Below are 11,764 nucleotides of genomic sequence, written 5' to 3' on the forward strand. Positions count from 1 at the left end.
CCTGGACCCCAGGCTGGCGCTCACTGGCCCAGTTCCCTGTGTCCCTGTAACTCCTGTGCAGACAATAACTGCCCTTACTTAGCTCTGGCCGGGTTTTGGAAAACTGTTTCGAGTATGAGAGATTGAGAAACGTGAGCCGAAAGCAGCCTGAGGCCACTGGAGTGAAATTATCTTCCTTTTCTTCGTTCAAAATGTGGGGAATCGCTGCTCCTACGGTCCTTGTCGTTATTGTCTCCCGAATTTGTGGGAAAGTCAGAGTTCTTCTAGTTCCGTGGCCAAAGCGAAATAAAAACGTGGAAGTGATTGGTATACGGGACAGCAGGTGGTTGCTGGGAGGTGAGCGCGGACCGCAGCCCGGCATCCTCCTCCTGCGACGCGCGCGCCCGAGCTCGCCTCCCGCCGCTCTGCGCGCAGCGCTGCGGTCACCTGCGGAGCTTGGAGCCCGGGCTGCGCAGCCCGGAGCGCGCTCCCGGGCAGGTGCTCCGCCTGCAGACGCCCCAACAGGAGGAAGCCCGAGTAGAGCCTCTCTGCCCTGCGGCTGACAGGGAGACCTGAGCGAAAGGGGGAAGGGTGGCCTGCGGGGGCCGCGCCGACGGGCAGCGATCTGCCCCGGGCACGGCGGCCGCGTGGGCACCTAGGGTCCTGCACATCCTGAGACCTGACCCAGGCCTGCGCGGGGTGCGGTGGAGCGGCCCTAGTTGGGGTGTACCGCGTTGGGGAGCGAGACTGGAACCCGCACGCCCACTTCCCCGCATTCGGTGGGGCGCGCTTTGGTTCTTCAGATGACAGCTCCCTCTTTTGCCACCGGAGGAAAGGTAGATAAGCGGCGGCTGATCTCCGAAACCCCTGGGCGGTAGGACTCGGGCAGGAAGGAGAGAGATGTTCTGGTTCACCTGTGCGCCTAGATGGCCCGAGGCTCCAAAAGCGCGCAGAGCTCAGCTCCGCCTCTAGGATTAGAGGCTCGGTAAAACTGGATTAAGGCGTGCCTTTATTTTTTTATTTTAATTTTCGTTCAAATAGATACATCATAGTTAATGAAAGAAACTCTCCGATCGCCCAGGCGGGCTCACCATTTACAAATCGAATTGGGGACATGGAGCCGTTACCCATTTATAATTCGGACAAAACAAAAAATTCCACCCTAAAACAATTTGCTTAAAATAGTCACGTTTTAGAGATAAATAGATCTATAAGTGTGCGTTTGTTCGCAGTTTTATAGCCTGAGAATCGATGTCAGCCTTTCTGTTGCGCTTAAACTCAGGGATAACTAGCGTTCTCTTGCACTGGTAATCCTCGCTGCCTCTGGCCTGGGTCTGGGCTCTCAATGCTCCCAAGCTCTGCCCTCCCTCTGCCCCCCCAAGTCTGGCCCACCATGAGTTCCGAAACAGCCTCTGCCACCTGACCAGCCATAGGGGAGCCGTTCTCAAGTCATCCCAGACCTCGTGGGACGGAGGGCTCCCGGTCACAGCGCTCCCCAGGGAGCGGGGCAGGGATGCCTGGCCGGGACGCAGAGCGTCCAGCGTCTCGGGTAGCAGGCGGGAGCCAGGGATATTCTGCGGGCAGGAAAGACAATGGGGGGGGGGCGCCTCACAGTTGCGCACCCCCTCCACCTCTCTAAAATGATCAGAATCGCAGCACCGAGGGCTGAAGAGGCAGCGAAAGGCCTCTCTGACCTTCCTGCAGGCACTAGGATGGCTCCTCCCGCAGCTGGCGAGTCCTTGTCTCAAAGTTACCGAACCTTCCAGGACGCGCCGAGGAGCCGCGGGCCGCCGGGGGCTGGGGCCCGCCTGGGGGACTCCTCGAAAGCAGCTCGCCCCCGGAGCAGCCGGAGGCGGGGCGTGAGCGGCGCGAACCCAGCGGGTTCGGGTGCAGCCCCTCAAAGAGAAAGGGGCGGGATCGGGCCGGGAGGGGAGGAGGGACCCGCCCCGAGAGTGGAGTTGAGGTGTGCGCGCGGGCGCTGGGTGCGCCGGGTGGAAAGGCGCGAGGCAGTGGGGCGGAGCAGCTGTTACAGGCGCCGGTCCCTGCGCTGCCCGCGGAGGAGCCCCGCACTCCTCAGACACCCCGCCCGCGAGGCCCGGGCTCTCCCGGAGGCCCTGGGGTCGCGCCGCCCCGCCCAGCACCGCGCGCAGGTGCCTGGAGCAGAGGGTCCGCCCCCGCGACCCCGCTGCACGCGCGCACTCAGCTCTGCGGGGTGGGGCGGGGCTCTCCGGCAGGGCTCTTCCCCACCAGGCACCCACTTTCTCTCGCTTTTCAAATGTGAGAACCCTCGTTTCCCCTCCCCGCTTCTCTCGGCCCCGGTCTCTCCACCTTTCACCTGGGGAATCCCTGCCCCGCAAGGCGAGAAGCCCGGGGCTCAGTCCCCAGGCTGCGCAGCTCGGCGACCCTGGCGGCCGGGGAGCCCCGACAAACACACCCTCAAATCCCGGGGTCCTGGTCCTTCGCGCTCCATAGGCCCCCGTTCCCCTCCCCCCCTCCCCTCCCCTCCCCCCCTCCCCTCCCCCCCTCCCCTCCCCTCCCCCCCTCCCCTCCCCTCCCCTCCCGTCCCCGCCCGGCCCTCCCCTCCGCGGCCTCGGGTGGCGTCAGCACGCCAGCCGGGCGTGGGGTTTAAATGCCCACTAGCGGGAGCCGGGGCGCTTCTGTGCGGAGCGCGGTCGCGGCCGGAGCTGCAGGGGCGGGAGGGGAGCGTTCGGGCGGATCCCGAGGCACCGAGCGCGCGGCCCCTCGCCCCGCCGCCCATGACCCGGGAGCCGGGGTCCGAGCGCGGCCCATGCAGCAGCCCCGCGCCCCGCCGGCCGCGAGTTGACGAGCGGACTCTGAGCCGTCTCCGCTGCGGGGAGCCATGAGCTGTCTGGATGTTATGTACCAAGTCTACGGTCCTCACCAGCCTTACTTCGCAGCCGCCTACACCCCCTACCACCAGGTACGTGCCCCCCGCGGGCCGGGACCTCGGGGAGCGTGGCGCGCCCGCGCCTCTGCCCGCGCCGCCTGCACCGAGGGCCGCGGCGCCTCCGCTCGGGCCCGGGCGCGCGACCAGCGGCGGCGCCGCCCGATGCCCGGCTGCCCGCGCTGCGCCCGCCGCCGAGCTAGCCCGGTTCGCCCTCGGCAGGCGCTCAGCCCCGGGCGCGCCCGCGTTTCTGCGGGGAATGCTCGGAGGAGGGTCGCGCCTGCGGGGAGACGGCGCAAAGCCCACTCGTGGGAAACCAAACTGCGGCCCCAACCAGAGCAAAGGCCTGTCTCCGTCTTTCTGTTGGAGATGCGAAGACCCGCGTTCTCATCCCTGCAAACTTAGCTAAGGCATATATATTTTTTTCCGTTTTATTTCTTAAGACTGTCAGACCAATTAATTTCAGAACCAGAGAATTTGTTACAAAGAGAACCACAGGAAACACGTTGGTTTCATAATCTTTGTTTTGCAAAGTTTGGGGGAGTATTATTGGGGTACAGCTGGGCAGAGGCAAGCTTCATAGATAACACTTTACCTTTCAGGAGGTGAAGGACTGATAGGGCTGCCCTGCCCTCAACAAACCCACTTTTAATAAGACCACCGGGCCTCGGCTCTGCGAACTCAAGTTTCCTTTAATTATTCCTATTTCTCTTTTCTCTGGGCTGTGTCTGGTGAACAGTTCTTTCTGTTTCCACGGCTGATGTAGTGAACACTGAGGACACTAGTCCAGGAAAAGACCAAGATCACATCCGGGGCCACAGGAGGCCGGACCAGGTTGGAAAGTGAGGGCCTAGACTCCTGCTTTGGGGGAACTGAAATGCACCCCAACCTCAGCATCCAGGCTTTCTCCAATTTTGCTTGCAAATTCAAAATGTTTATTCCGCTTTTGCCTCCCCCCCCCTTTTCACTTCCCAGACAGGAGTTTGTTGAGTCTCAATGTTAATTTTAGGAATCACCAGTGTCCCTCATGGTAAGCCAAGGGGGAATGTGGTAGGAGTAGTGATATTGCTAAGTAATGCTTTGACTTCAGTGTCCCAGCCTACTTCTTCCTAGGCTGGAACTATTGCAAAGAGGAGAGGGGGGCTGGTTTTCTGTTTGTTCATTTCTCCTCGCTGGCCCTGGACCAATCTATCGCATTAAGATCTCTGTGCATTTTTGGTATGGTCAGGCCATCCCTGCCTGCACAGTGCTTTAACATTACACTCAGTCCATTGCTCATTTCTAAGAAAATGTTTTCATCAGTTGTACTTCGTTTTTTAAAATCACTATCAGATAGTCACTATTTACGGCCAAGATCTGCTGCTGCTCCTTTGTTATTACTTGTTTCCTCAGTGTGCCCAGAGATGGCAAGGGTGGACATTCTCATAGCCATTGGTTTTCCTTTACTCAAAAGAAGTTCTCTTTAAAAACTGAGACAGGCTTTTAAGTGGAAAGTGTATGGGCAACCAAACAAATATCCACTCGCACGTATTAAAACGATCCACGTCAGGGTGTCATTCACCTTTTTACCCCCGCACGATTCTTTCCTAAGTGGAGCTATTTCAAACCTTCGGCGGCAGCGCTTAGTTTACAGCCCGGTTGTGTGGAGTGGATTTTCATGTTCCGTCATGAGGATGCTTAATCCTGCCTCTTGGGCCTCTGCCCTGGATTCTCGGGCAGGGAACAGTCAGACCCTAACTGGACTGGCTGCCCTTTACTCTTGGAGGCCGGTTTTTAAAAAATACAAGGGTAAGCAAAAGGAGGTTTACAATGGTGAGTACGGGAAACAGAGTTTATTTTTGCATTACTAGTTATGTATTATCGTGGTATTTATTTGTTTTATGTAAACCTCCTTTTGCCCACCCCCGTATATCTGCTCCAGCCTGGCTCCGCCGTCAAACTCCATTCGTGACCTGGTTACCTAGGTGCCTTCCACAGCCTTCACCTTGCCACCTTCGGAGCTCCGCCGGTGGCCCGGCAGCGATTGCGATGCCGGGTGGCAGGGAAATCAGGAAGGGCAGTCTGCCTCCTTGTAAACCCACCCCTGTTCAGGGGACGCCTCAGGGATCAGATGAGGAAGTGGAGTCTGAACCTATTTGCCATCTCTTTCGAAACTGACTACTCTGTTCTCTCTCTCTTTGAGCAGAAGCTAGCTTATTACTCCAAGATGCAGGAAGCCCAAGAGTGCAACGCCAGCCCCGGCGACAGCAGCGGCAGCTCCTCTTTTTCCAGCCAAACCCCGGCCAGTATAAAGGAGGAAGAAGGCAGCCCGGAGAAGGAGCGCCCACCAGAGGCCGAGTACATCAACTCCCGCTGCGTGCTCTTCACGTATTTCCAGGGGGACATCAGCTCCGTGGTGGACGAGCACTTCAGCAGGGCCCTGAGCCAGCCCAGCAGCTACACCCCAAGCTGCACAAGCAGCAAAGCACCGAGGAGCTCTGGGCCCTGGCGGGGTGAGTATCGGGCTCCACTGGCGAGGGCCAAATGGAGAGCCCTCTCAGCCTGGGGTCCGCCTAGAGGGGCGCAGGGAGATGCAGCTGAAAGAACACTAGGTGCCGGGGAAGAAGTGAGGAGGGGCATTTGGGAATGGGTAAGGAAATCGAGGAAGGAATAGGCACAGGCCTAAGCTCTCTCCTCCAAGAGGCAGAGGCGAGCAGAGCGGTGACCTAGATACAAACACACCAGCCTTGGAATTGGGAGGACTGGTTTGGTGTGTTGGTTCCACCACTTCCTAGCAATATGACCTTGGGCAAGTCTCCTAACCTCTGTGAGGTCACTCTATTTACTGGCCTCTAAAATTAGAGTAATACTCTTCCTCTTAACTATCCCTGGAGATGGCCCTAAGACAAACAGAAAAATGTATGTAAATGCACTGTGGGAATTGAGGGTTCCCATACTCTCCAAGGCCAGGAAGAGGGGGGAGAACCTTCACATACTACAACTTACAGGGCCCCTACCCAGTTTCTGAAAATTTGTCCAGAAGAAATGGTCCTAAGCCCCACTGCAAGCAAAACCCACTGAAGAAAGTCTCTTAAAACCTGTCTGTGCCTTTTGTCAGGTTTCAATTACTTGGGAAATCTTGAAGCAGAAAACATTTTTCAATAAGCAAGTAAAGTAACAAAAAAATAAGAATTTAGGTACAGCCAGAATATCTCTAAGGGTGTTCCCCAAAACACACCCTTCTTGATTGCTCTACCCTTCCCAGAAAGCACTGCTTTATCTGGTTTGGGGCAGTGATTTCTTGGACAGGTCAGCTAAATTTCCCTTCTGTTCTGAAACCTGAGCCCCTTTTATTACCAAGACAAGGGTAGGGTTAACTATTTGTAAACTTTCTCACTAAGCTTAGTTTTTAATGTGTACCAAGCTGAGAAATCAGGACTTTGTTGTTAAAAGAAAACAAATATTGCATTTTGGGGGAAATGACCACCCTTACCCTCCCTTTTTTTTCCTTGAGTCTGACAGTTTGTAAAAGCCTTGCCTAGACAAGCTCCAAAAGCATCAGTTTTAAATAAAGAACATTCTTTTTATTATTCAGGTACTTAAATATTTTAATAGGAAGATGTTCATTACTTTGAACGTATTTTTAAAGTATTTTAAATTATCTAGTATGTGTACAGATGCATTCCCCAGAGGTGCTCAATAAAGGCCTCTTGAATTAAATGTCTTTCTTTCCCTCCCTCCTCACTAAAGCCAACACATTGTATCTAAATGCCATTCTCTTAAAGTGCTTCCAGACTCTCGGGGTCAACAGTGATACTGAAAGTAATAATAATAATAACAACAATAATAATGATGTAAGTGTGGCATCCACACTTTGATGCAGAAAGTTTGTTAATCAAAACGTAGAAGAACTTTCCTTCCTGCCCCTTTGTGCAGATAATACAGCTGCCCTGAGTGTGTCTAGTTCACTGTTTTGCTCGAGTTCTTGGAAAAAAAATATTTGGAAGAAGGTTTCTAGAAAGGAGGCTAATAATAGCAAGACTTTGAAATATGTCGATGGACTTCTAGTCTCTCGGAGACACATTTTCAGGAGCGAGGGAGGCTGAAACGCGAGAGGGGGCAGCGAGGTGGCAGGGCGGCCGACCAAGAGCGGGGCGACGGGTCTTCAGCTGCAGGCCGCGGGCTGGGAGCGGGAGGCCGGCCGCCCCGAGCCGCTCAGGCGCAGCTGGGTGAGGCGCCCTGAACCCCGAAGCTGGGGCCTGGGGAGGAGGCCTCTCCGCCCTCTCTCCAGCCGGCCCACGGGTTTGCGCACCGCACACGTCTGCAAACTCCGAGGGAACGGACCTGCACCCATAGGGCCCCCCACTTTGCAGCGCCCGTACCTTGAGTTCTCAGGCTACGGCCCCCTTAGAAAGAAAGGCGCCGCCCCGAGGCTGGGCTGCGACTCTCGGGCGAGGGCGGGCCCCGCGCTGGCCGCCCGCCCGCGGCGGCCCCGCAGGTGACGAGCCCCTCTTTTCCTTCCCGCGCCCCGCCGGCCGACCTGAAGACGGCTCCTTCCCGATGAGCCAGCGCAGCTTCCCCGCCTCCTTCTGGAACAGCGCGTACCAGGCGCCCGTGCCCACGCCGCTGGGCAGCCCGCTGGCCGCCGCGCACTCGGAGCTGCCCTTCGCCGCCGCCGACCCCTACTCGCCGGCCGCTCTGCACAGCCACCTGCACCAGGGCGCCGCGGACCCCTGGCCCCACGCGCACCCGCACCCCGCGCACCCGCACGCGCACCAGGCGCACGCGCACCCGCACCACCCCTACGCGCTGGGCGGCGCGCTGGGCGCCCAGGCGCCCGCCTACCCGCGGCCCGCCGCCGTGCACGAGGTCTACGCGCCGCACTTCGACCCGCGCTACGGGCCGCTGCTGATGCCCGCGGCCTCCGGGCGCCCCGCGCGCCTCGCGCTCGCCCCGGGCCCCGCGCCGGGCAGCCCCCCCTGCGAGCTCTCGGCCAAGGGCGAGCCGGGCGGCGCCGCGTGGGCCGCGCCCGGGGGCCCCTTCGCGGGCCCCGCGGGGGACGTGGCCCAGGGCCTGGGCCTCAGCGTGGACTCAGGTAAGCCCGAGAGTGAGCCTGCCGAGCTGGGCCCCGCCCCGGGCCGAGCCCTGCACCCCTGTAGGTCCCCGTGGAGCCCCCAGCGGCGCAGTGTCTGAGAGTCTGCGGGCGGGGTCGTGTTTCAGGAGGCAGAGGACCCGGGGTCCTCAGTGGGGCAGAGTGAGAAACTAGGACCCTGCCCTACCCGGAAAATATTACGGAGGATTTTAAAAATACACAGTTTGTTGGAAAGGTTCTAGTTCCACGCTGTTCGGTTCTGTAGCCACTAGCCGCATGTGTCTATTGAGCACTAAGAAAATGTGGCTAGGCCGAACTGGGATGTGCTTGAAGTGCATCATACACAAATTTCAAAACTTTGTACAAAAAAAAGTAAAAAGTAAAATTTATCTCACTAATATTTTTATATTGAGTGCATGTTGAATTATTTTCATCACATTGCATATTGACTATATTAGGTTAAGTAAAATATATCATTAAGACTAAGTCTCACCTGTTTCTTTTTACTGTTTTTCAATGTGGCTGCTAGAAAATTTAGAATTATGCCAGTGGCTCCCATGTGTTTTATTGGACAGTCTGATCTAAAGTACCTGCCGAGTGTAGTTTAAAATCCTCTGCAGCCTGCGGGGAGGGGGAGGTGTCTTGCCACCTAGTGACAGTTATAAGAAACATTACTCTTAATATCAACTTGATTGCCAAATTAGATCTCTTAGGAACATAAAACTTAACAAGAATATGACTTAAACAATAATAATAAGTCTCTGCTTGAAGAGTTGAATTTGAAAGGTACATTGAAACAAGGGTTTACTTTTTTGCTTTCTTTAGTTTTAGGCAGATGAAAAAAATAGTTATAAATACAACCATTGCCTTGTAGCTTTGCCCAGCCTCCTTCCCTCAGGAGGAGATTTGGCATTTCTGTTGGCTTTGCTTTTACATTCATTCGTGCCCTTTAGATAAGTTCTGTGACTTCCACAATAAAACAGCAGTGTTTGTCTTTCTCTTTCTCTTTCCTTAAATATCTTGTGCCTTCCCTCCCCACCCCGTTCTCTCCCCTCCCTCTCTCTCTTCTCCCTCTGTCTCCCTTTTATTTTCTCTCTGCTTTCAGGTTTGCAGCCTCAGGACAAAAGCAAGGATCTGTACTGGTTTTAGGCAGCCCACCTTCCTCCCTGTAGGTCTCTGCCTAGCGCACTTGGTGACACCCAGAGCTGGATCGAGTGGGTTTGTAACAGCTTCTGATCTTGGTTTGCAGCTCGTCGCTACTCCCTCTGTGGTGCGTCCCTCCTGAGCTGACCCGCTGACCAGGGCTCCCCCTTCCCTTTCCCTCCTGACCGGCCAGAAGGCTCAGCATCTGTGCCTCTCACGTCAAGGATGAAGACACGGGGAAAGGCAGAGACTGCGAACCCCTCCCTGTGTCGGGAAAACCAAAACACACATCTCAGACATTTCATCTAAAAAGAATTCTTTCTGCCAAAAGAGCAGATCCAAAGACTCTGAATTACGTTAAAGACTTTTGGGCAAATCACTGGAAATATCTGTGGTGAGATCACTTAGGTGATAGAAGTTTTCTTGGAAGGAGGGAAAGAAAAAAAGGACTTTTCGGTGTGAATATTTTTTATGCTGATGTGAATTATTTCATTGAGTAGTGTGATCATAGCACTACTGATATCGGTATCTTCAGACTTCACGTGTATTTGTATTTGCGTTGAAGACTGCTGCAGAGAATGACAGAGAAGCCGATGATTCTTCCTCACCTCGCAGCCTCCAGCTCCCTTCCTGCCCGCTCCCTCCCCGCAGCCCCGACTCCAGGCACAAAGACACACTTTCCTCCCTTCGGATTGTGAACGCGGAAGCCTCAGCCTGAATGTGAGTGGCAAGTGGATCGTCTGGAGCCACCTGCCCAAGTCTTACTGAAATGCAGCTGTTGTAGGACAACTGTTTAAAACTCCAGAAATACATCGACCAAGGTGGCACTTCCCAGTGTCTGGCAGAACAATGGCAATCGCACTGGATATGTTTTATATGTGTGTGTGTGTGTACATCATATTTTTTACGAGGAACATTTTACGATGAAAGAAGAAACCCTTCTCTGCCTTCTCTCCCACAAATTTTGTCCCTCGCTCTTTCCTCCCTTGGATGAAAAAAAAAAAAAAAAAAAAAGCATCAGGAGACCCCAGCTGTCTCCACGAAGAAGTAGGAGTCACCACCAGGGGAAGGGTTGCTCCATGGAGTCTCCAGTACCTCGGATATTTTTCTCAGTCTCTGTGGTCATGACGTGGTCACTTTAGTGTTGGGACAGAGGAAGGGGTCTGTGTGTGGGCAAAGCTGAAGGAAGCGAGGAAGAAGAAATAAACATTAAAGGTGTCTGTTTACTACCAGGCCGCTGTGTTGTTTCATAGAGAGAAAATAAATGTCCTAGATTTTCTCTAGTAGAATAAAATAATTTATAGTATATGATCTGTCAAAAAGTAACATTACTCTATTTTTATTGTGTGTGTGTGTGTGTATATATATACACACATACACATATATACATATACATACATATATATATGTGTGTGTGTATATATATATATATATATATGACTTTTTGTTTTTCCAAAGTGTTTGCTCTTCTGTCAAACCCTTTAACCCCTCTACTCTGACATCAAGCCTGGAGATGGGAAGTCATGGGTCTCCCTTCTGTTTTACAAACCAGAAGATCAACCATGGCCTGCAGCAGCCCAGGGCTTACCTCTTTGTATTCATGAAGTCAGAAATAGAGATGGCACAGGAAGCACTACCCCGCACACCGTTCAGTCAGATACACATTTATTCTTTTCCAGAAAAGAATTATTGCTACTTCTTAAATTCTAGACTCTTAAGCCAGCAGAGACATTGGTTAAAAAGTGTCTTTGAAATATTGTTCATTTTTATATTTGAATAAGCTAAGAAACCAAAGCTACCACTAGACAATGTGTGTGTGTGTGTGGATACAGATATATATATATTCCCATATATATGGAAAGAAATGGTTTTCTCATGACACCAAAATTATTTGTGTATCTCTGAAAGAGATATTTTGTGTTATGCCCAAGTTTCCCTTGTAGATTGTTAGCACATAAAAATATTAGTTCAAATCTTGGCCTTCATTGTAACATGAGAGGCAAATATAATGTATCTTGAATAATAATCTCAGGAGCTGGGGACAGTTAAGGGAACTTACTCAGAGCATGGCCTAACAAAGTTACGCACTCCCTCTCCCTGTCGTGCTGGGAAGCTCTGACATAGATTACAGTCATTACAACAGCCTATTAGGGGTTTTGCTCAGATGGAAGGTACTATATGATTATACTGCATAAGATGTGATAACAATAGTAATAACTCATGTTCATTGTTTTTCATATACCAGGCACTAGTCTGAGGGCTTTATATACAGGTCAACTCATTAAGGCCTCACAATAATTCTAGGTGATTTTTATTATTATGATCCCCTTTTTACTGACAAGAAAACTGAGGCTCACAGAGGAGAAATAATTTGCCCAGTCACAGAGCTTGTCAGTGGCAGAGCCAGGATGCCAACCCAGGCAGCCCGGGTGCCGAGGCTGCACCATTACCCACCGTGGTGACTGCTTGTCCACTTCTGATTTGTCTTTGGCTTCTCAACTGTGGGCTTCATCTCTTCTCCCCAGTAGATGACTAAGGAAGGGAAGAGGCAGGGCAGCAAAGCCTGACGAACCATAGACCCTACAGAATCCCAGGCCTCAAGGGAACTACCATCGGACATTGTCCAGACCCTCCGTCAGATGTAGAGCAGTCAGTCAGATGCAGAT

General features: G+C 53.4%; 1 protein-coding gene across 2 annotated transcripts; it reads left to right on the plus strand.

Annotated features, from left to right (window-relative positions):
* The first annotated feature begins 2,632 nt into the window (after nucleotides 1-2,632).
* VGLL2 (vestigial like family member 2) lies at nucleotides 2,633-10,349 on the plus strand. Of its 2 annotated transcripts, none has more exons than XM_081141132.1 (4): nucleotides 2,633-2,920; nucleotides 5,070-5,376; nucleotides 7,410-7,958; nucleotides 9,061-10,349. In XM_081141132.1, exons 1-4 carry the CDS (start codon nucleotides 2,840-2,842, stop codon nucleotides 9,102-9,104), a joined length of 981 nt encoding a protein of 326 aa, XP_080997258.1. In that variant the 5' UTR covers nucleotides 2,633-2,839; the 3' UTR covers nucleotides 9,105-10,349. The 2 variants fall into 2 exon arrangements, with proteins under 2 accessions (XP_080997258.1, XP_080997259.1); XM_081141133.1 differs by having other exon boundaries at nucleotides 9,205-10,349.
* Nucleotides 10,350-11,764: the final 1,415 nt, after the last annotated feature.

This window comes from Miniopterus schreibersii, assembly GCF_964146895.1.
Source record: "Miniopterus schreibersii genome assembly, chromosome: 6".
NCBI lineage: Eukaryota > Metazoa > Chordata > Mammalia > Chiroptera > Miniopteridae > Miniopterus > Miniopterus schreibersii.